Source organism: Serinus canaria, chromosome 4 (assembly GCF_022539315.1).
Source record: "Serinus canaria isolate serCan28SL12 chromosome 4, serCan2020, whole genome shotgun sequence".
Taxonomy (NCBI): Eukaryota; Metazoa; Chordata; class Aves; order Passeriformes; family Fringillidae; genus Serinus; species Serinus canaria.
In genome coordinates, this window is record NC_066317.1 from 19,429,693 (window position 1) to 19,452,626 (window position 22,934).

At 37.4% G+C, this 22,934-nt stretch overlaps 1 protein-coding gene across 4 annotated transcripts in view; it reads left to right on the forward strand.

Moving 5' to 3' along the window:
- CCSER1 (coiled-coil serine rich protein 1) overlaps positions 1-21,316 on the forward strand; it is a 612,090-nt gene extending 590,774 nt beyond the window's left edge. For all 4 annotated transcript variants that reach the window (XM_050973794.1, XM_050973791.1, XM_050973790.1 and 1 more), the window contains one exon: positions 12,491-21,316. In XM_050973794.1, coding sequence (XP_050829751.1) covers positions 12,491-12,976 — 486 coding nt within the window. In that variant the 3' untranslated portion in view covers positions 12,977-21,316. The remainder of the gene's footprint in view (positions 1-12,490) is intronic.
- The last annotated feature ends 1,618 nt before the right edge of the window (positions 21,317-22,934 follow it).

The following is a 22,934-nucleotide window of genomic DNA, read 5'->3' on the forward strand; positions in this document are numbered from 1 at the left end:
CAAACTAGTATCTTCCACATCACAACAGAGATTGTGTTGAAGAGACAAAAATGTAGGTGACATGCACTAGTTGAATGTCTGGAGGCAGCAGAGTGGGTGTGTGCCCTGAGTTAGAGAGTATTCCTTGTTTCCTGCCAGGTTTAGAAAAGTGAGGGGAGCAATTTGCCAATGGCTGGGGGGCAGAAATCCAGAGGTGAGACAGGCAGCTTGTAAGATATCTCTTCCCAAATAATCATCACCTGTGTGTGGTAAGCATAGCCTACAGAGCCTGCTTTGGGTTGGAATATTCTGGGACTTGTGTGTGCTTTATAGGTTTTTAGGAGTTGGTGGATGTCAGTCAAATTTGAGACTATCTTTTATCAATCCTCAAGGTGTGTGTTGAGTGTGTGCACTCACATTGTCCTCCTCCATGAGTTTCAAACATTGCTCATCTTTTATTTCTCCCTGTACAGTTAATTGGAGTGTCTGGGATGTTGCCTTAGACAGTTCTGCTGTCTGTCTGGAGTTTTCTTATCCAGCTTGTAGCTTTCCTGAGTTGAAGCACAGTTTTGGCTATATTCAATTTTTAGCTGTATTGGCTAAATTTTCAGCCAGTTTATGTTGTTGGTACCTTTCAACCAGAAGGCAGATTCATTGCCTGTGGATGACATTGAACTGATCCTTTGTAGGTAAGCAGCCATGTAAAAATATGCTGTTTTGGCTGGTGAGGGAAAACACTGAGAATATCTATAACAGTTACAAGATTGGAAAATGGGGAATTCATCTTCAAAGGGATTTCAGTTTGCAGCAGAAAATCTGATAGGTCAGAGATTTGTCCTCTAGAGAGTGCTTTGAGTTGAGAGCCATTTGTTGCTTGAATGGTTTGACTGCAAACCATGCAGGTCGTGCCACTTAAGCTGCTGAATGCACATGCCCCTTGGAAAAGTTTGTATTCCTTGCTAGATTTAGCTGTAAAATCTTCTGGTCTTATTTAGGACAAAGCACTACTTCTGAGATTGAGCCCTGGTGGCAGTGATGAGCAAATCGTGTGTGATTTTTTTCAAGTGAATAACTAACACAATGGGAAAGAAAGAAAAAAAAAATTGTAAAGAAAATAAATTGTAAACTTTTACAAAGAAAGGGTATACTGTAACAGGCAGTGCCTTCCTATGTGCTTCATTACAGAAAGTTGGAGCTATAATATGAAATACCTGGCTAACTTTCCCTAGGCTAGGCATTGGAATAGAGAAGCAGAAACCAACAGAAGTATTCCAGTATTTTTGCCAATTTTTTTAATGTCGGTTCTCCTAGAAAAAAAGGTAAAATATAAAGTTTCAGTGGCTGTTTTTGTTTGGTTGGTTTTGTTTTCTTTTGTTCATTTTCCCTTGCTGAATTTGTGTAATATAGTTTTGCTGAAGGAAATAAGGAGATTTTTATGCTGAATATTTTGAAATAACTGCCATTTTTTAATTTCCCTCATATTTGCAGGAAAGTAAGATAGAAAGGGAAGTTACTTTTCTAAGTATCTTGGTACTGTAGGTTTGGGGCTTTTTGAAGTTTTGGGTTCTTTCTCATTTGAAGGCTGAACTGGGTTCCTCATGGTCGTGCATCCCGTATAATCATTTGTGGAAGAGAATTGGGCCTTCAAATCATACATCTGACTACTTAAATGACCAGAACTTTCTCCAGACTGGCTTAGCTCCAAATCCAGCCAGCACTTTCTCCAAGACTTGCATATTCCCAAATGTCTTAGACACTAGTCCCCTCTGCTCTGTAGGGACACTATCTCCTGGCAGCAGTTTTGTCAGCAGCAATATGCCTATTTTTCTTGTTCAATGCTATTTGTCACCAAAATATAGCAACATTTCCAAGAAGGACCTGGATAGGATTGTTCTAAAAATATTTTAGTGAATTAAGAAGAAATAAAATACATTTTCTGTAACTTCTAGTCTTCTAAATTATGCTGTAATTCCACCTCTTCTTCTGAATTACCTGATTTTGCCAAGAGAAATCTATGGCTCCCACTACAGAGAAGGGCAAACAAGATGATTAGAATGGCATTTTCTGGCCTTAAAATACATTAAATGCATGCAATTGTTTTACCTTGTTAGAGTTAATTTTCCTGGACACTGAGTAGTGTGTTTCATAATGAATGCTGTCCTGCACTAGCTGGGTTAAAGAGAGCAGAACTGAATGGATCCTTTGAGAGGTATAGTAAAAATGCTATCAAATATTTTTCTTCTTTTGTGTAAGCCACTAGTGTAGGCAGAAAGAGGTTATTTCATGTACTTATCTGATGGGTTATTTTACCTATGTGAAACTGGATTTGTCTGAAATTACACAGTGAGGGGAATTTTCTATCACTGCCAACTATTGACAATTTAGAAATGTTAAGAAGATAAGGTTTTGGATATTTTTAGAACGTAATGGGTTGGTGACAGCCAGCATGGCTTCGCTAAGGGCAAATTGTGCCTAATAAATCTGGTGGCCTTCTATGACAGCATTGCAGTTGGTTTAGGGAAGAGCAAGTGACAAAATCTACCTGGGCTTGTACAAAGCATCTCACACTGTCCCACATGACATCCTTGTCTCTGAACTGGAGACACATGGATGTGATGGAGGGACCCCTCAGTGGAAAAGGAGCTGTCTGGGTGGTCACACCCAAAGAGTTGTGGTCAGTGCTCAGTGCCCAGGTGGAGCTCAGTGAGAGCGGTGACCTCAGGGCTGGGTGTTGGGACCAGCCCTTTTTAACATCGCTGTCGGTGACAGGGACAGCGGGATCAGGAGCATCCTCAGCAGGTTTGGTGATGACACCAAGCTGTGTGGTGTGGCTGCCACCCTGGAGGGAGGGATGGCATCCAGAGGGACCTGGACAGGCTGGAGAGGGGAGCCCAAGGGAACCTCAGGAAGTTCAGGAAGGCCAAGTGCAAGGAGCTGTGTGTGGGTCAGGGCAATCCCAGGCACAAACACAGGCTGGGCAGAGAATGGACTGGGAGCAGCCCTGCCCAGAAGGACCTGGGGGTGCTGGTGGGTGAGAGGCTGGGCATGACCCAGCAATGGGCACTCACAGCCCAGAAAGCCAAACGTGTCCTGGATCATGTCCTGCATCCAAAGCAGCGTGGGCAGCAGGGGAGGGAGGGGATTCTGCCCCTCTGCTCTGCTCTGCTCTGGTGAGACCCCACCTGCAGGGCTGCAACAGCTCTGGGGTCCCAGCACAGGAAGGACATGGACCTCTTGGAGCATGTCCAGAGGAGGGCCAGAAAGATGATCAGAGGACTGAAGCACCTCTGCCATGAAGACAGATTGGGAGATTTGGGACTGTTCAGCCTGGAAAAGGGAGCACTCTGGGGACACCTTACAGCTCATTGCAGTACTTAAAGGGGGCTTAGAAAAAAGAGGAAGAGTGACTTTTTACACAGACAGTGACAGGGCAAGGGAGAATGGTTTTAAACTAAAAGAGAAGATATTTAGACTAGATAATGGGAAGAAATTCTTTCAGAGGGTAGTGAGGCACTGGAACAAATGGCCCAGAGAAGCTGTGGATGTCCTATCCCTGGAAATGTTGAAGATCAGGTTGGAAAGGGCTTTGAGCAGCCTGGTCTACTGGAAGATGTCTCTGGGCATGGCAGGGGGATTGGAACAAGGTGATGTTTAAACTCCCTTCCAACCCAAATCATCCTGTTGTTCTGTGATTACATCATTCAACTGCAAACACTGTTTTGTTAAAGCAGCTTCTCTTTCACGTAAATCAGTTGTGAGGAATCCTTTTGGAGGTCACATTTCCTTTACAACTACTTATACCTCTTGTCTGGGAGTCCCTTTCCTCTCTCTGACAAGATTTTCTTGCTGTAAATACATTTGATGCTGACAGATGGAGATTAGAGAACAGAATTGATATGTACCAATTCCGTACCAACAAGGCCAAAACATTCTTGGGTCATTGGTTTAACAGAAAAAAAGAAAAAAAGGTAGAGATATTCCCTATTCCAAGAGAATCCTATTTATTATTTTGCTGTTTCTAAGATTGCCAATGCCTTAAAAAAAACTCGGCATGGAATGGTTCACTCAGCATAAATTTATAACTGTTGTAGTTAGTAAGATCTTTGAAGAAAATATTATAAGGAAAATTTTTCCATTATGAATGAAGTCTGATTCAGTGCATATTGTGCTATGGTGCAAAGTTCATACAGGTTTCTTTTCCTGACTGAATCCTACAGCAGGGAGTCAGTATCTTTCTGGAATAGTAATGCTTCATCCTGTCATAGGAGTTAATTTCTTTATCTTGTTCAACACATTAAACTAAACAAGAAAAGGCTAGGAACTGATTATAGTTATAATTTTTTTGGTCCAGCCACAAGGAAAGGCTTAATTATAGAAATTTACTTTTGGGATAAAAAAATCTGACTACTTTGTGATATTTCATTCCTAAAACAGGTGCCCTCATATATAGATATTAAAGTAAATAGAATATTTTCCCTTTCCCTTCAAGATTATCATGGTCTCAGTAACCTCATCATAAAAATAAAAAGTCAAGTCAATTTAAGGGTAATTAGGATTTCTTTCCTTGTCATCAGGATAAAATTTGCCCTTTGTATCAGTCTGCTAATTTCTCCTTTGCAGACTGTTTATTGACCTGAGGGTCAGTGTCGCTGATTAATATGACAGTAGCTGATCATCATTTGCCAATGTGTGCAATTTCCACTGCTGTAGTTATAAGTTCAGCCCTTATGGCTTTCAACAGTAAGGATGCTAATTTGTGGAACTCATTTATGAAAATTTAATATAAAGAATTTTTATTGTTGTTAAATAATGTAATGAAAAAGATGAGTGTTGGCTAAGTACAATCCATCTGGGGTTTGTGTGTTCTTTTATGAGAAAGCAAGCAGTGCTTATTTCAGAAGGCAGGCGTTCATTAGAAATCTGATTTGTGACATTCACTAATTGAAAGCTAGACAAGAAAGTCCTGAATTCAAAGACAGATATATATGATTATTTTCTTCACAGAAGGTAGGATATAAAAAATATACAGAGAGGTGATTTTTTAGACCCTATAATATGCCCAAGCTATTAAAGCAAAAGCCTCACATGCCAAAGTATTAGTATTCTTATCCTAAACATAACATCTGTAAGCAAAGTATCTATAGTTTTACTTTCTTTTCTTAGAAGTATTTTTCAGATATAGAGAAATAGAGGAAATAAGTACCTGTACAATGCATATTAAAATCTTCCTGAGACTACCACTTCTAAGGCTGCTGTCTCCTAGTATATTATCTAAGGGAATACATCCTCATATGAAATTCATTTTATATATGAAATTTCTAATACTCTGGGAAATCATGATAGGTGATATTAGATTAAGAAAACATAAGTGTATAATTGGAAACTTAGTAAAGAGTAAGCATGCATGTATTAGTAGTTGTCAAAGGTACTTGCCACCTACAAGTCAGTTGTAACTCAGATGATCTACAGGTACAGTAATCAGGTTTTGGTGATCACATGTCAGGCCTGAGGCTAGAAATGGACTTGACATCTTTCAGACAGTAAAATAGGTAAGGCACAAGGCAGAGATCCTCAAACAGCTGATCATGTATAGGTGGCACATCCAATGCAGTAGAGGAATACTGGCTTGGCTTGCATAGCAGTAAATGTCAGCTGAGTAGCACACACTTCCAGAAGGGCTAATTAGCACTTGTGCAGTTTTCCAGATTGTAATTTCTGAGCAAACTCTTTTAGAGTTTCCTCAAGACCTTTGTGTATTACTTCACTACCCACAGTGCACAAACTGTGGTCTTTTGAAGTGACCCTTGTGTTCCCATGGATCCACTTCTCCTTTCCCATCAGTTCATTTTGCATGTTATGCTTCAGAGGACCTTGACTGTACACACCTGTGGGTTTTTATATGACTGTAGCTAAAAGCATGGCATAAGTGGCCCTAATTTCTCTTGGGTTGCACAGAGTCAGTGAGACCTGATGTGCTGGGTGAACATGGGGCCTATCCAGTTCCCTGGAATGCAGCCTGGGTGGTCCAAGGGCGAGTTTGGCTTGGGCATCTTATTCTAGACTCTGCTGACTATAACCAAAGGTGGAGCCTGTGCATGAAAAGAGCTTAATGAAGAGATTCTTCTCATTGCTGGCTGCAATAGCTGTGACTGCCCGAAGAACCTGAGGGGATACAAGATCAGCAAAAAAGATGCTAAAGGCTTCTGTAGGAGCAAAGTGTTATGAGAATTGCTGGAGACAGGGGAGCTCGTATTTGCTTAAGATAGGATGTTTCTGAGATTAGAGATTTAACAGATTTTTTAAATGTGTTTAAAAGTCCATTGCATCCACAATAAAAGAAAAGTTCATTACCTTTTCCATTTTGACTTTCTGTTCTTGGGGGAGATCTTAGATGCAGACTGAGAAACATAAGATTTGTTATTTCACATAGAGTGTCCTGCTGTTTGGTAATTCTGTCATTGAAGGATCCACACTATTGAGTAGCTTTCATTTTCATAAGTATTTTTAGGGTTATTTAAAATTTTAAGTCATAGTGTATAAAAAGGTGTACTTAGTATTGTCTAAATGAATTTTGTAGTATTTTTGAAGAACGTGATTAACAGCTGCAAAGTTCTAATTGTTTTATTTGGAAGGTGTGGTAAACAGCTGTAAAATGGTGAATCTTCTCCTTAGCTTTACTGATGAAAAAAATCTTCCACTTAATCCTCGAAATGCAGTATTGAGAGTGCAGAGCAGTGACTTCCTGTTACTAGAATTTAATGGGAAATTCTTTGCTGTTTTCCTCCTGCTTTATAAAACAGCACTACATCTTTTACACCTTGTTATCTTAACTATGCATTATTACTCAGATAAATAAAATTTGTCAAGGATAATTCCATGTTGTGAGAAGATGAAGATCATTTTAAGCACTCAGTCTGTTACTTATCACATTGTATCCTCACTACCATAAACTTCTTTTAGGATATTAACTCACCACTATAGTTAACTTTTATTCCATTTGCCTGTTTGTTTAAATGGTCTTATGGCAAAGAGGCAGCATTTTAGTATCTCATAATTTTTGCTTTCAGTAAGGAAATGAAAGTGTTTGAAAGGCAGAAAGAAAAATGTGATTTATGTTGACGCCATTCATTTTATAAAGAACAGCAGTAGAGCTGACAAATTGAACAGCAGCTGGTTCTTACCCATAACCTGTTGATAAAGTCCATGCCTTATTTTGCCATGCTGGACTTTATTTCTTTAATTTGTCTTGTGTTGCCAGAAGGCAGCATGAGATGTACGATAGATGCAGGTCTGGATTGTAAAAGCTACACTCTCAGTCCAGATGCTACTGAAATCAATAAGAGTGAGTGATTTTTAAGAGACTTGAATGAAGAACAATTACCTGCTGCAGCTAAATTACATTTTGTGTTGAATCATCTCTAAGCTGGAAGCTGGTAAGCGCAAAAGTGAGGAGGTGTAGAAATTAAGAAGCTGACATAGTGACAGATGTGGCATATCAAAGCACTGAGTTAACCTGTGTTTTGGTAAATTAGATCTGCACTTTTATAAACTGTCAGAACTGCAAAAGGCATCTGAAGGTGTATAAATTCAAAAGCATCATGAAGGGCTTCATCCTTTCCATCCTCAAAAGAAATATAGAGCTATAGCGCCTTGTTTTGTGTCTGTACTCCTTTATGTTGCTTTATATTTTAAGAGTCTGGGCCAGGCTGCAAATTGGGACAGTTCTGCAGCAGGTGCTGCAATCCAACTGAGATCTGACAAGGACCAAGGGAGCCATGCTGGGCCACGTAGTAAATATTACATTGGGGAACACATTTTACCTTCCCTGTGTATCAGCAAACACAAAATAATTAAGCGGTAGAAAACATGACGGAATCCAGAAAGTCTTCAGGTTCCTGTCAGAATAATTGCTCTCTGTAGCGTGCTTCCATTAACACCTTTGAAAGTGTAAAATCCTTTGGGGTGGTAAAACCATGTTCTTGAGCTACAGCATTGTTTGGTTGTCAGGGTGCAGCAGGTACACCGATGAGAGCATGTTTTGTTTGGTTTTATTCTCTATGTCTGTTGTCACAATGATGTATTTAAGAAAGTTTCTGTACTTGTAAGAATTACATTATAGTCATCTAAGACTCCCAAATGCCTCTGGGCACAAACATCTTAAAAATTTGAACCCTTTTTGGGGTGTTTTTGTAATTCATGTCTTTTCCTGTCATTTTTTATTAGTGCTTTATCACCAGACAGTCAGAAACAATATTAATTTTCAAATGTCCTGCAGCAGTGTTGTCTTGTTGTTAACTCTTGTCAGATTTCACTCATTGGCTTTGAAAATGGAAAGTGATGAATGGCTGCAGTGTTTTGTTTATAACGTCTCATTCTGGAGCTTTCTGTAAAAGAAGTACGTTTTCATTACTTACCACTGGGTTGTTGAAGGGGCTTGGGTTTTTATATAAGAAAAAGTTATTAGACTTACAATCACAAAAATGAACCCTCAAAAATTATGGAAAGAATATTTTAAGATTATTAAGTTCCCATTTTGGTTCAATCTTAATTTATTTAACGCTAGTTTGCAATAATCAAAGCTAAATTATTTTGAACTTTCTCACTTTATGTACCTTAAAACAGAAGTGATCATGACACAAACTGACTAAAACTGTATAGCCAATCAGATTTTAACAAAATAATTTTTTTTCCTTTTTGAGAAATAGACTCAAGCATGAAGGCATGCACTTCTTTTGAGTGTGTTTAATATCATCAGGAAATTCAAATCCAGATGTTTGCTTAAAGGTTAAGACATATTTGAAACAACAAAGGAGGCCTTTTCTTTCTGCTGCATATATTTAAAATGGGCTACTTTTGAAAGAAATTTCAGAACCCCATTTGCATCCTAATTGCAGCCCATTTCCTGAGTCCATAGTTAGGCAGACTATAGAGTGGCATTGGGGATTTCTGGGGCAGAGAAATTGTTGGTTCTAGCTGAGCTACCGAAAAATAAAAGGGAAAAAGATGAATGGATTTTTTGCTTCAGCAGTCACCAGCTGGCAGATCGGCTCCTTGGAGCTCTGCCAAGCAGCAGTTTACAGCAGCCCTGCAGCTGCTCTAGGCTGGGCTGGAGCACGACTGGCACCAAGCCACCTTCAGCTTTGGACAAGGACTCAGCCTTGGAATTGGCCAACAGATGCGCTGGGATGGTGGCTTTGCTCGCCCATGTCTGATGCTCAGGGAATGCAGTTGGTACCTGAAGGTTCAGCGCTGGAAAATCTGCGTTAATCACGTACAGGAAGATAAGGAGAAATAGGTTAAAAATAAATGTTTAACTTTGGAAAAAGTTGGTTTGATTTGGTTTTTGTTTTTTTTTTTTTTTTAATGGCATGTGTAGCTTTTACTTTTGTGCGTCTCATTCTGGGATATTTTTCTTATTTTTGCCCAGTTCATGAGGATCCTAAATAATTGTAAAATGGACCAGCAAGAAAATTTGGCTGCACTGCATTATTTCAAACTAAATTACCTGAATTCATCAAAAGAAAAATTAATTAGTTTCAATCCTGTATGTTGCAATTTTTATAAAAATGTTATAATCGTACCAAAAAATAACTTGCATGAAAATCAAAGCAGCACTGGACTTTTTATTGACAATATTTTGGAGGGAGAATAATGTTATTGGGATGAGGATTTCTTGTTTATTTTGACTCCTGTCTGACAACTGTTCTCTCTTTTCCTGATTGGAAGCTGTTCTTCAGTAATTTATCATAGATAACAACAATAGTATTGGGTTTTGGCAGTGTTTCATTAAAATCTCTGCTCATTTGATGTGTAACTATGCATCTGATAGAATGAGTCTGTCTTTCCTTGTTAACCATCTTATTGCTACAGGACCAAACCTATTTCTTAAAATCATGATGGCGAACTCTGAATTTCTGTTGGTGTTTTCATGTAGGTAGATTAGATCTTAATTTGTCATCAGCTGGTATTATTTTAATTATTCAATGGAAGGGGAATTTCAGCAAGTTAGAGTTTCAGAAAAATAATACCTTCCCTAACTACATGTATATTATTAAACATTTATTGATACATACACACACATTGTCTTCCCCCATCGGCCAGCAACCAGAAGTCAATATTTCATAGACCTACAAACCAAGCATTTATTTTCTAAATTGAAAGTATTTCAAGTAAAATGTAGCCTTGATAAGGAAGAGGAAAGAAACACCCAGTGCTAGATAGTCATAACAGCTTTTCATCAAGGTAAAAAGCAATAGGTGACAATAGGTTACAATAATCATAATTTTGCATTAAAAATCATGAAAATATTTTGGATAACTAGATGAAGATGAATGCTGTTGCCAAATAAAATCACTAGCCTCCTACTGGAGTAATTAATAAGAAGCAGAAGAAGAAGTCCCCCATAGGATTAATAGTGCTTTTTTCTGCTCCATATTGGTGGGGGATTAGCTTGAGTACTGTACTCCTGACCCTTCTACTTCAGGAAAAAAATAGTGGAATTACTGAAGGGGATCTGTAGAGAAGAGAAGTGTGAATGACTCAGAGTCTAGCAGATGAGTCCTATGAGAAAAAGTCAATGTGGTATTCTTTTATTCTAGAGCAGAGAGGAATAAACCATTGCTCGACAGCATTCTTTGAAGCCATAAAGAGGTATTCAAGATCAGACAGCAATTCTTTCTTAATTTTCACTAGAGAGAGAGAAGGAATGATCTTGAAGCCAGAAAGATACAGTTTAGACATTAGGAAGACCTTTTCTAAGAGCAAATGTAATATAGTGAGAAAATCTTAGAGGAGAAGGCTGTACAGGTTACATTGATGAAAGTCCTTAAACAGATTATTAAGGAACATAAATGTCCAGAGGGATAAACTGAGGTTAACCAGAAGTTCAGGATAGACTGGAGGTCCCACAATGAAGTGCCTCTAATGTTCTATATCAATCTTTAAGTTTTCAAAGATGCTAGGTGACATATTGTAACTCCTGAATCATTTCCTTACAATAAATGCTTGGATTTTTGACAGGGCATTAAATTTTACTCTTGTCCCAGTAGGAAGATTATATTTTCTGGCATGGAATTAAATAATTTATGGATAGATAGATAGATAGATAGATAGATAGATAGATAGATAGATAGATAGATAGACAGATGAAAAGTGTTTGAACTTACAGACGGTCCTCCCAAGAATGATACCCTAAGAATTAAATTGATTTTCATTTCAACACCTGTGTGCTGCAGATGTAAAAACTGAAGTCGTGTTTTCCGGAAGTGTTCTACTCCCATTTATAAATCTGTGTGCAATCAGCACTGAATAAAGTGGGAAAGAATGATGTTCCAGTCCTAATATATTTTTTTTTTAAATACAATCTCCAATGTCTAAAATGCCTTGCAATCCTTATACCCAAACCTGCATATGGCTCTGCATGGAATCATGACTATTAGCCTGCAGTAAAAAAAGGATTTAAGCTCTGAATACTGACATCATTCATATATCATTCTTCTGTGCTCCTTAAAACAGAAATGCATGTGAAGTGATACAATTAATTCTGAAACAATAAATCTGAATTTCCGGTGGAATCATGGAAACACCGTGAAAGATTTTTAGCCAAATATTGTTGGAAGGCTTGGTAGTATATTTTATTCTCTCAGCTTTGTTCTGCAACATCAGAACCCATATGCCAGTGTAAATGTCAGGAAGCTGCTCCTGTGTCCTTTCAGAATTCTATTGCAGAAAACCTGTAAGGAGTCAAATTGGGCTTGTGTTTCAAATTACCCAGTTGCTTTAACCATTCCCTGGGAAAGGGTACCATCATCTCCTCCCCAGTCAGGTGTACTAGGGACAGTACGAGGCATCGCAGCAGGTACACATTGAAAGTCTGCCACGCACAGATAAATTACCATCATTTCAACAAAGTCAGATGCACACATGCTTGCGCAGCATCAGAAATTGGTTACGTGCTGGAATCCTTCTTACATTGTATTTTTTGCTGGGCAGCTGAAATAAAATTTGTGCTCTTCTCTGGCATGTGTTTGACTTGTAAATACACAACAAAACACCTGGATTCAAGGGGCAGTGAAAATTGAACATGTTCTGAGCTTAACCGAGGCATGAAGATATTTACAAAATATGTTCTTTATATTTTGTAAGGATTTGAGTGTATTAAGTGTTGAACTCTATGGGATCAAAATTCTCTTTGTTTCATTGTGTGAAATGCTTTTGAAAATCTGCTTACAATTCATGAAAACTTCTTATCCACTTATTATGTACTGAAAAAAAATTCCTCCTTTGATTTAAATGATTTTTTAAAGGAAAATGCCCAAATCATTACCTGTAGCAAGCATTTTTCAATCCTAGTGCTATTAAATGGGAATGAAGTTTTGGAAGTTTGACCATCAGTTGGAGTTGTCTTTCATTTTAATCTGCCAGTCGCAGGAATGGCTTATGTCCTCCACACCATTTCTCTACTGTGTTCTACTACTTATACTTTTTGTTTTGTCTTCTTTTGTTTCCCCAGACTACATATCCAATCAGAATGGTGAGCCAAAATCTCAGCACAAGGGACAGAAAGTCAGCACTTACTCCCACCGAGGACCCTTTTAGACACCCACCGGGCAGCCAAGCAGCAGCGTACGAAAGCAAGAGCTGTCAGCTGTCTGGTTTGTGTCTGAGCAGCCTCCTGAAGGAGAAGGAGATCGTGGAAGCCATCAAGCACACCCGAGGCACGTGCGAGACCCTGGCCCCAGAGGCCACCCAGAACGGTTTGGCTGTCACGGCGCCCAGCCCAGCCCAGCCAGCATCCAAGGCTGACGGCTTCCCCACGTTCTCAGGAGCTCCCAAGGACCAAAGTGCTGTGCCTCGGCAGCACAGCACCTTCACAGGGAGACTGGGACAGCCCCCGAGGGGACCCATCTCCTTACACATGTACAGCAGAAAGAACGTTTTCCTCCACCACAATTTACACACGGCAGAGCTACAGACTTTAGGTCAACAAGATGGCTAACAAGGAGCTTTATTTTCTTGCCGTGGAAGGAGAGTTGATTAAAGAGGGATGTAAGCTCACCTAGAGTTCTGTCTTCAGTTCTCATCTGCTGCTACTTTCATGTGAAAAAAAAAAAAAATTAACTTTGTCTGTAGGTTCCATATTTTCCCACCTTGGACTGAGGCAAAAGGATGAACAAGATTGTTAAATAACTCGGCTGATTTGTCATGCAGAAGTCACCATGAGTTTAATAAATGGGACTGCTAGTCCAATATTGGCTAAACATATTTTACCCCTCTATAAGTCACTATGATTTCCTGAAGTTCCAGAAGATGATCTTATATAAAATCTGTATGTTTTATTACTGTTAAAGTAGATGTGAGGAATAAATAGATAAGTAATTAGTAAACCCTCTTGAATTTCATAGAGATTAGGGAAATAAGGAGTCAGAAATCTTTAAGGACCCTCTTTTTACACATTTTTTTTAGTACAGTGAAATTTGGTAACTTAGGGAGTGTTACCACTTCCTGCTGTATGTTTCATGAGTGCCTCATGCTACAAGTGGAGGAAGTTATTGATTTTCCTCTAACAGGTTCATAGAAAGTTGCCAGGTATTTGAGGCAGTAAATTGGGTCCCAGGCTGAGGATGTCAGCTTGTTTCCTCCACCTTCCCTTCCCTCTCCACACTTCTATTTAACTAGATTTCTCTGAGTGTTTCTGTTCCATGAGGGCATGTCAAGTTGTGGTGATCTCTGTGCTTTACAGGCACTGTGGCACTCATGATGCGATGTGACATTCTGCTGCGTAATTCATCCTATAATTTCATTCCACTTCCCAAACCAAAAATGTGTGAAAGCCTAAAGTAAGAGAAATCATGTTATTACCCAGGCTGAACAGCCTGCATCAGTCATCATTTCTGTGGGCTGTATCACCTGCCCTTCAGGACCTGTTGGTTTACACCAGCTCAGTGGGTTTGTTAGTCCTGACATGTAACAGACAAGTGAGATTAATTTATTGCCTGGTCTCTGGGAGTATGAAACCATCTGACCATGCCACAGAACCTGGAGACCTGTCGGTTCCAAGAGATCTGGTTTTCCCCACTCAGAGGCCTGGGAACCTCTCAGTCAGTTACTCCAAACACGTGGCACGTGTGAAACATGACACTTGGTTTACAACCTCTCTGATGCAGGGTAATCTGTTTGAGTTGCATTGGCACGTGCAGTTAGTAGTTTAAAAATAATTTGGCACATTTAAGTATGATTGAGGCAGATCTGAGACTAGTCACTTCTGTCTTTAACCAGTGATTAATAAGGAAAGACAAGGGTGCAGCACATTCTACAGAAACAAGCCATTGTGACTTAACAGATAGCATATAATGAAAAAGAAAGCTTCTGTAGCCACTAAAAATCTGCAACTTTTAAAAGTTAAGTCACACAGAGTATATGAAATAAAGATAAAATTTTACCTAGTATTAAATATGTCTGCTTCACTACTTAATATTTGGATTATTACAAGGAAATTGCATTACAAATCTTGCTTAAACTAAGAAAAAAAAAAATAGACTTGCTTAAACTAAGAAAAAAAATAGACTAAAAAAAAAGTGTCTTGGTAGATATTCTGAAAAGTAACTTCAGCAGCCTGAAATTTCAGGCTTCAGTTTATTGAGGATTTTATTTTTATTAGAGCAGAATTTATTACATTATCTGATATTGAAGAGAGCAGGTTTTGTCTGATTATTCTGTAGTGATAATTTTGGGTATCCAGAGATGGATATGAAAGAACCAAGACAAACATTTGCCAAATTTCTTTGTGTTCATGTGTGCACTGCTACTGCCAAAACAGAATGTGCAAAAATTGCAAACACAGCTTTACTGAATTAACTGTGGGTATTCAAGACTCCCAGTCCTGCATTGAAACTCATAATTTAAAGCCTACCAAACAAATTTAAAATAGTAATAAGATAATTTCGCTACTCAGAATCACTTCTTCTTCTTAGCAATATCTTAAAGTCAGGGTAGATTGGAAAGACAATTAATTCTTGCTATCAATTCATTTCAGTATTGCTCATCTCAAGAGCTCATGTATGCAATTCAATTTCAGATCTGTAAATAAATTAAACAGGCACTGTAATCAAGGGATTTTTTTCCAGGATACAAATGTACTGTACTACATTTAAGAAATGCAAAACAAAACAAACCAATACCCTCCTCAGTTTTAGGTTATGTACTGTATCTATAGTTGTTTTTTTTCCTGGGAAAATGGACTTTTGGATTACACTTTATTAAAAAAAAAATCCATCTATAAACTTCAAAAATAGCATTTCAAATGCTACTATTTTCTTGGAGAATCTTTTATAGAGCTGAAACTTAGAAAAACTGGAAAAAACAGTTCAATAAATATGAGGGATATTTTTAAAATGTCATCTTGAAGCTGTTTTGTATCAGTATTTTCAGCAAGATTATGTTATTTGTAATACTAAGTGTAAATCTCACCCAGAGAAGAGTATTAGCCACATGTTAATGTACAGTACAGCAGTAACTGTAAAAGAGGTCCTTTCTTTGGTCCTCTCATGTATATAGGAAATCATAAAGCAACAGCATGTGGACAATCTTGCAGTGAATTGATTCCTTTGTACTAAAAATCTCTAGTTTTTTAAGAGTTCCATGTACAAAATGATTTATACATTTCTCCAAGGCTGTACATATCCAAAGACATGACACCGGGGGAAAAGGCATTTATTATTTTTTTCCATGGATGTACCTTTCTTCCCTTCTTTTTTTTTTTTTTCTTTCCCTCTTTCTGTACAACAAAGCATAACTGCAAAGTTTCTGCTTGAAATTACTTGTTAGTTCCATGTCTTTCAGTGTGATAGAGGGCATTTTAAGGAGGAGGAAATCCCCGAAGAAAAACTGTTTCCACTTGAAGCAGTGTCCGTCCCACTTTTTTAGAGCAATCACTTGGCAAAAGAAACCTTAGATCTGTGCCCTAAATATTTTTTTAATAGTTTACCAGAGCCACACTTGAAATGTGCTTATCATCATCTCCAGCCTTACCCTGACTAGGACACGTTCATAAGACACTGTATCATGCTAGGGCCAGCCCTGGTGATAAATTCTTGAGATGGAAGGAAAGCATTTGTCCAATTGTGTTTTTAAGTTTGCATTTCAGAGCAGTGGAAAGGGTTTTTTGTATAACTTGTGCATGTAGATGAAGCTCAAGCTGTGTGCTTGTGCATGCTGGAAAAAGAAACCTTGCTACAAAGCTCTCCTCTATTTTGGCTATTTAGTAGCATATGAAAGTATCCAGCAACAGAAATTTCTGCCACCTTTCCAGGCCTGCCAGCCCTCTCTCTGTAAAATGAACAGCCAGAATAGATGCCTTTACTTCATTCCAGACTCTTACTAATTTTTATTTCACACACCTCCTCATAAATGTTAGAAGGGCTTTCCTTATGTGGCTTTTTTCCTGACAATTGTGAAAGGGTGTTTATCCAGACTAAGATGCTCAAATGATGGTTAGATAAGCATTTGAAAGCTTACCAAAATATTCATATTTGTCCTACAGGTTCATTCCAGTCATTACAGGTTCATTACCAATAAAAATTGGTGGTTTTCCCTTCCCAAAAAGCCAGTTTGGAAGTAATGATTTCTGTCTGTGCTGATTCACTTTCTACTGTTAAATACACAGTACACTTTTCAGACTAATAAAAATAAGGTGTTTACAAATCAGTAGTGTGCTTTACAAGCCCTAAGAGTTGTGCCATGTCTCCACTGGTTTGATTGGTATGACACTGACTTTAATTAGGTTCTACCAAGTTAAGTCACCTGATGATTGGGATTGTGGCCTTTAATACAGCTAGTCTTAGTTTATGCACAGGTGTTCTCTAAATCTGGAAATCTTTCCTGGGTCAAAAAGAGGCAAGAAAATACTTAACCTAACAAAAACATCAGATCGCGTTCTATGGCGAATGCCCTTTTTTTTCCCCTTCACATTCAAAAGCAAAAAAGCCCTGCAAACCCCTTTGTACACAGTTCTCAAGTGAACTAGAGTAACATCTAACAAAATTCAAAATCTTGAAATAAAGTCCTGGAGAAAAAAATACAGGGGAGTCTTCTCACAGATGTTTGTAAAGTGGCTAAGTTTGTCAAGATGTTGGGAACTTCTGTCTCTGAGTGCAGTAATGAAATATGCTCTATGGCCTCTACCACTCTCACTCAGATGAATTTTTTTCAGGGGGAGAATTTGCTGTTTGAAGCTTGCTCTAGACATAGCAGGCACTACAGTGTGAGAAAGTACATTGAAAGTATCCATGGAGGTCTTCTCCCACCTGGGAGTTACACACAGCATCCTTTCCAGGATCGATCCTAGTGCTCCTCAGCCAGCAAGAAGTTGACATAGATTCCTCAGGAGAACAGCCTCAAATCATGCAGACCATGGCTGTCTTTAAGTGGACTTTACTTTAAAATATCCCATATAAGGCACTTCTAAAATAATATGGAAATTTCAGCAACTGCAGAACACACCTTGCTGTTGCTTGTTGTTGGGTTTGTTTTTTTTTTGAGATAAAAAGGCCATGTTCTGGTTTTAACCTTGTAAACTCTGTTTGGAACTTGCTTGCTCACTGGTGATCTGCCCAGGATGTGAGAGTTTATCCCCTGTAACAGATATGATCCTAACTCCTCACAGTATAAAGACATTGGATATCCTCCCTGAGGAGCTTGAGATTTGCAGTGTATTTTCAGTTTAGGACAACTAACTGGATTTAATTATCTTCTTCTTCAAGCATCTTCAATTGTTGCAAAGTCAGTAAAAAAGAAACTTATTTATTGAAGTATTTTGGAAAGATTTTGTGGTAATTTTTATTTTAAAATACACTTAAAAATTATCTCTCTGTATCTAAAGACAAGAAAATAAAAAAGGAAAAGGAAAAAACTTTTATCAGCACACGTTTCCCACAAATTGGTGATTCTCACTAGCCACAGCTGTCATTTGCATTCTGTACAGCTGTGAAATATTTTTGGATTTGTTGGTTTTGTTGCCTTCATTACCTGGAAATCATTAGTTCTGGAGATTTTTTGCCATCAATCCAGTACTTGAAACACACAAGGAGGGCTGTTGAGGATTTCTGCAGAAGTAATCCTGCTACTCTGAAAGCAGTGCAACTGGAAGCCTCTGTGTGTTTCCTGGGGATGGAAAACCTATTCTGAGTGATCTTAACTATGAAGGATTTGTGAGAATCTGATGGAGATGGCAAATATCAGAACTGTTTGGTTTTTGCATCCACACAGAGGCTGTAGAACAGAAAATACTCCACTGCAAAGATTTTTCTAGTGGGCAAATACTGTCTCCTTGTATTCTGTATCATGACCCTTTCTGTCTCTCTGGATTTCAGGAACATTTCCCTTAGGTACGGAGTTGTGATGACTCTGTAAGACAGGATGCACCACAGTGTTGTTCCTGCTGTGAGAAGGCTCCACTGGATTTTTTTTTTTTTAATTTAAAATATCTCATCATTAAAATATTTTAACATCTTCTCCTAGAACTGCTATGCTGCTGGGGTAGTAGAAAGCAGTGCATCCACAAAAAGTGTCCCTTTCCTATCTGCGTCGGCTGCTGGTGAGCTGAGGTCACAGCTGATTTACATCTACTCAAAAACTGTCAGACTTTGACTTAGGCACCTACCAATAGGTTTGACCCTGCTTTTTGCCACATTGAAAAAGCCCTAATAATGTAGTTTTAAAATGCATAAGGGTATCAACAGCAGTAGTAGAATTTTAATTTAATTTGAATTTTCCATTTTTCGTCAATGCACTTTATAGAATGGTTTATAGAATGGTTTCATATGAATTACACAGGGACTTTTGTTCTTTTCTAACCTAAACTTGATTTCAACAGGGTTCAGAATTCTCTACTCAAATTTAAGCAGTCCCATAAAACAGTCAGATCCCTCTTCTTTAGAAAGCTAACACACAAACATTTTTTTCTGACATAAATGATGTCATTCATGTTTATTGTTTGAAAGGTATGATGTATAAAAATTATTTTTACTTATATCTAAATATACCTACTTTTCAAACACACCACAAAAGTAGAAAAGTCAAGAAACAGCCTTCGTACTAAAGTTGCTTGTCGAGCTATCCCGTTAGGCTTTGTTTGCCAAATCATTAATTTCTTTTTAAAGAAAATCTATTTGTTTTCCATGGTTAAGAGGGTGAAATACAAAAATGAAATGTTTTAGTAGGTGCTCTGCAGAATGTGTGGAGAGATGATCAGCGTCACCAGGAGAATATAAGCAATCAAAGTCCTTAATCAGTGATTCATCTGATATGTTTTAAGCAAGAGGATCAACAGGATATAAAAAATCTGTGTAGGAGGAGAACAGATGTTTTGTTGCTCAGAAAAGTCTAATGGAAGGGTGAAGGCTGACAGATTAATAGCTCTTTTTCTGTTCCAGGGCTGGTGGTGCAGAGCCATTTGCTGTGAAATAACACTGAGGCAATATATTTATGAAGTAAATCTATTGGAATAACAAGAAATGAGATAAAATGGTTGTGTAACATTCCACGGTGGGGTAAAGGGTACTTCCATAATTTGATCAAAGAGCATCTGAGTGAATTTACATCCTTTTATTACCAGGATATTATCTTTATCTGAAGGATAAGTGTAAGTGGAACAGCGCAATTTGCATTGTAACAGAAACAATTCAGACAAAAAGAATACATGAAAATATTCTGTCTCTAAAGCCTTGCACTTTTTACAGTCTTCTCTAACTATCTGCAGCAGTTTTATGTAATTTTATTTCATGCATCTGTGGTAATGCTCTTATGTTGGGCAACAAGGAGAAAACACTGAAGAGAGTCATGACCCTGACCCTACATCAAGAACTGCACTTGGTTAACAGGGTCACAGTTTTGGTTTTCCTTTCCAATAAAGGAACAGGGATCTTGTGAGAAAACCTTTGTTCAAACATCCCCACAAACAGCTTAGCCTATCTGAATTTTAAACTGGTTAGGGGAAAATGAAAATTTTAATTTAAAAAATTGATTAAAATTCTGAGTATTTTTGAGAATATGTTCTTTAGTACTGCTGAGGGCAATTAGAGAGCTTTTGGCACTTTTCTATAAACAAAAGTCTTCTGTTTATGTATCAGAACTGGACATTTTATCTGATCATTTCTTCATTGTGAACTTGTCTGTATCCTGCCGTCCAGGATGATATTTTTTAAAACTACTGACCACTATAAAAATTTAATAACTAGGAAGACATTGGATTTTCTATTCTGTACTGCTGAACACACATTTAATTTTAATAACAGTACATGGCAAGGCTATTTGTTATATACTATTGAAATTAATTTTTAAATATAATTGGCATTAGAGATTACTTGAATTAGAGACTTTAAAAGAACAACACAGATGAGAAAAAGGGGAAAGTATTACTTGAAGTTAAGGTATATGTAGTGCACTGTTGAAGAGTGTTAAACAGTAAAGTTGTGTAGGAGACAAGGTAAAACTTTTTCAGTGAACACACTCCAGTCAGTCCAGGATCACTTGGCTGATTTAGATGGTAACATAAATTTAAAAGGAAATAAATGGGAATATTTTTGCTAAGAGATAACACACTTAAAAATCAGCTTGGAGCAGAATTTGCAATAGTGAAGGTATTTGCCTCAAGGTATGGTCTGAAAAGAAAGCTGTGAAATGTATCTAAATTCTGATTAAAGAAGTTCATTAGTGATTTTAATGGTTTTACTCTATAAAGCCACAGATTGGTTAAACTCATTCTTATTTAACAGGCAAATACTTTGTACTATTTAAGAATTGCCAAGGCATAACCCTGACCTTTGACTTTAGTACCACACATCATTTGATTTTTTTTTATTTTTGGCTCTTTTTAAAATTGTTTTGAAGTTTTGTAACTCCTGTGCAATAAGAATCTGAGTGTTTCAAATTCAGTCATTTTGCACTGACTGAAAACAGATATGTAGCCTTTAGGTGAGACCACTGTTGTGTCTGAAGAATATCAAGCAGCATTCTGTTGATTTTTTTAAAATCAGATTATTGGATAAATAATTTTTGTGGATTACTCTGGAGAGTTATGGCAGTTTGTAAAACAGTTCTGTGGGATTCTCTTGGTATTATTTAATGGTCATTTGTTTTATTCCTGGTTTTATTTGACATTATTTTTCCTTCTATGTTTTATGAAAAGAAATGTTATTTTTGAATATTTATACAGACTTTTAACTTTAAACCTTATTGTAGAGGTTCATGCTCATATATTTCCATGTTTGAAATTAACATAAAGGGCTCTTACAGGTTTTTTTCTTTTCATGCTGCTGAAATTTTATTTGTTAATAAAAATCCTGTGTTCTAAGATGAGCCTGTGTTGGTTTTTTCTTTGAAATAGTTCATATTTCTTTGGCATTTCTTCATACTTTTGCTGGGAAATACATATTGCACTGTAATAAACAGTAATTATTTTATGGCCTAATGTTATTAGCAATCTGTCACAATCAAGAGATGTATCATTTTTCCTTGATGTTCCTTAATCTCTTAATGAGAACTCTAGGTTGAAGATATTTGATACTGTGCTAATAATAAAATACAAACACCTGTGCAGAACATTTTATAAAATCTAAAGATTATATACAAAAATTCTACTGTCTTGCAGGAAAGAAGAAACCTTCTCTCCTGATATTTTGCAAATTCCTTATTACGCCCTTTCCTGAGTCTCCACATAACTTTTTTACACAACATTTCTCAATTCCCTACTGCACTTCTCAGTTGTTCTTAGTGTCAATATAGTATTTTCCATGAATAAAACTAGGCTTTACTTTTGTTTTTCTTCTCTTTAGCATCTTGTCCCATTATCTCCTTTTGCTTTTACAGTGTGTGTGTATTTTTGTGTTGTCTATCCCAGGTTTCAACTAAGGATGTTTTAAAGCACTCCTGCACTTTGCTTCTTTTTCCCCACAGAATATCTAAATGATATGTCTTCACTCTCAAAGGCCAAAATCATTAATATTACTTTAAGTCAAATATAAAAGAAATAAGCAAACTTGCACATTTGTAAGGCTAAAAAGTATTTGTCATCACTAACAGCAGTATATAAATAAAAGAAGCATGAAGACCAAAGTGATTGCTCATTGTGTCATAACTGAGTTCCAGTTCAGCTTTTCCCTGCATGTACCCAATTCTAATGGGCTGCATTCTCAGACCAGGAGGTTTGTTTGTTTGGGGGGGTTCTGCTTATTAGTTTGGGTTGTTTTGGGGATTTTTTTTTTGCATCACTACCAGTGTACCATTTTCAGTGCCTGCTTTGAAAGCCTCAGCTCAGCTTCCAATTCTTCATCTGGAAATGGCTGCAGCTCATTTCACAGTTCTTAGATGCCTACTACTCTCTCAGTAATACTCTTTAAAATATATGTCCCACTCTAAGCTGTTTCTTCCTGTTGCTATCCACTCTTGAATAGCTGCTCCATTTCAGTGCTGTTTATAGGAATTCTTTGTAGCATTTGGGTCCCTGGCTGGAATATGAAGCTTAATAGGTTATTTGACTTTATAACTTTATATATAAATCTTCTATAGAAAAATAAAACTGAAATATTAGAAAAGTTTTTAATCTGATATTTTTTGGTAAATTTAAATTACTGTATTATCAGCCTTCTACTAAATGAAGCTAAAGAAACATCAAATTAGATGTAAGTGCTGGAAAGTGGAAGATTCTTTGAAATTAGCACAGGTTATGCAAAGTGCTTGGGAGTTGAGGAAGTTTTCCCACATAACATCACTTCTCTGAAACTTGAGTGTGTCCAAAATAACAAACAGCTTAGCCTTTCTGTTGAGATGGGCTTTAAAGTGCCTGAAAATATTTTCATAGTTACATTATATATGTTTTCTTACTTCCTTGTAAAGTGTTCTCTTCTTTTATGAAACAGGACAAGAATTTATTCCCTATCACTAAAGTACCTCCAAAGCTG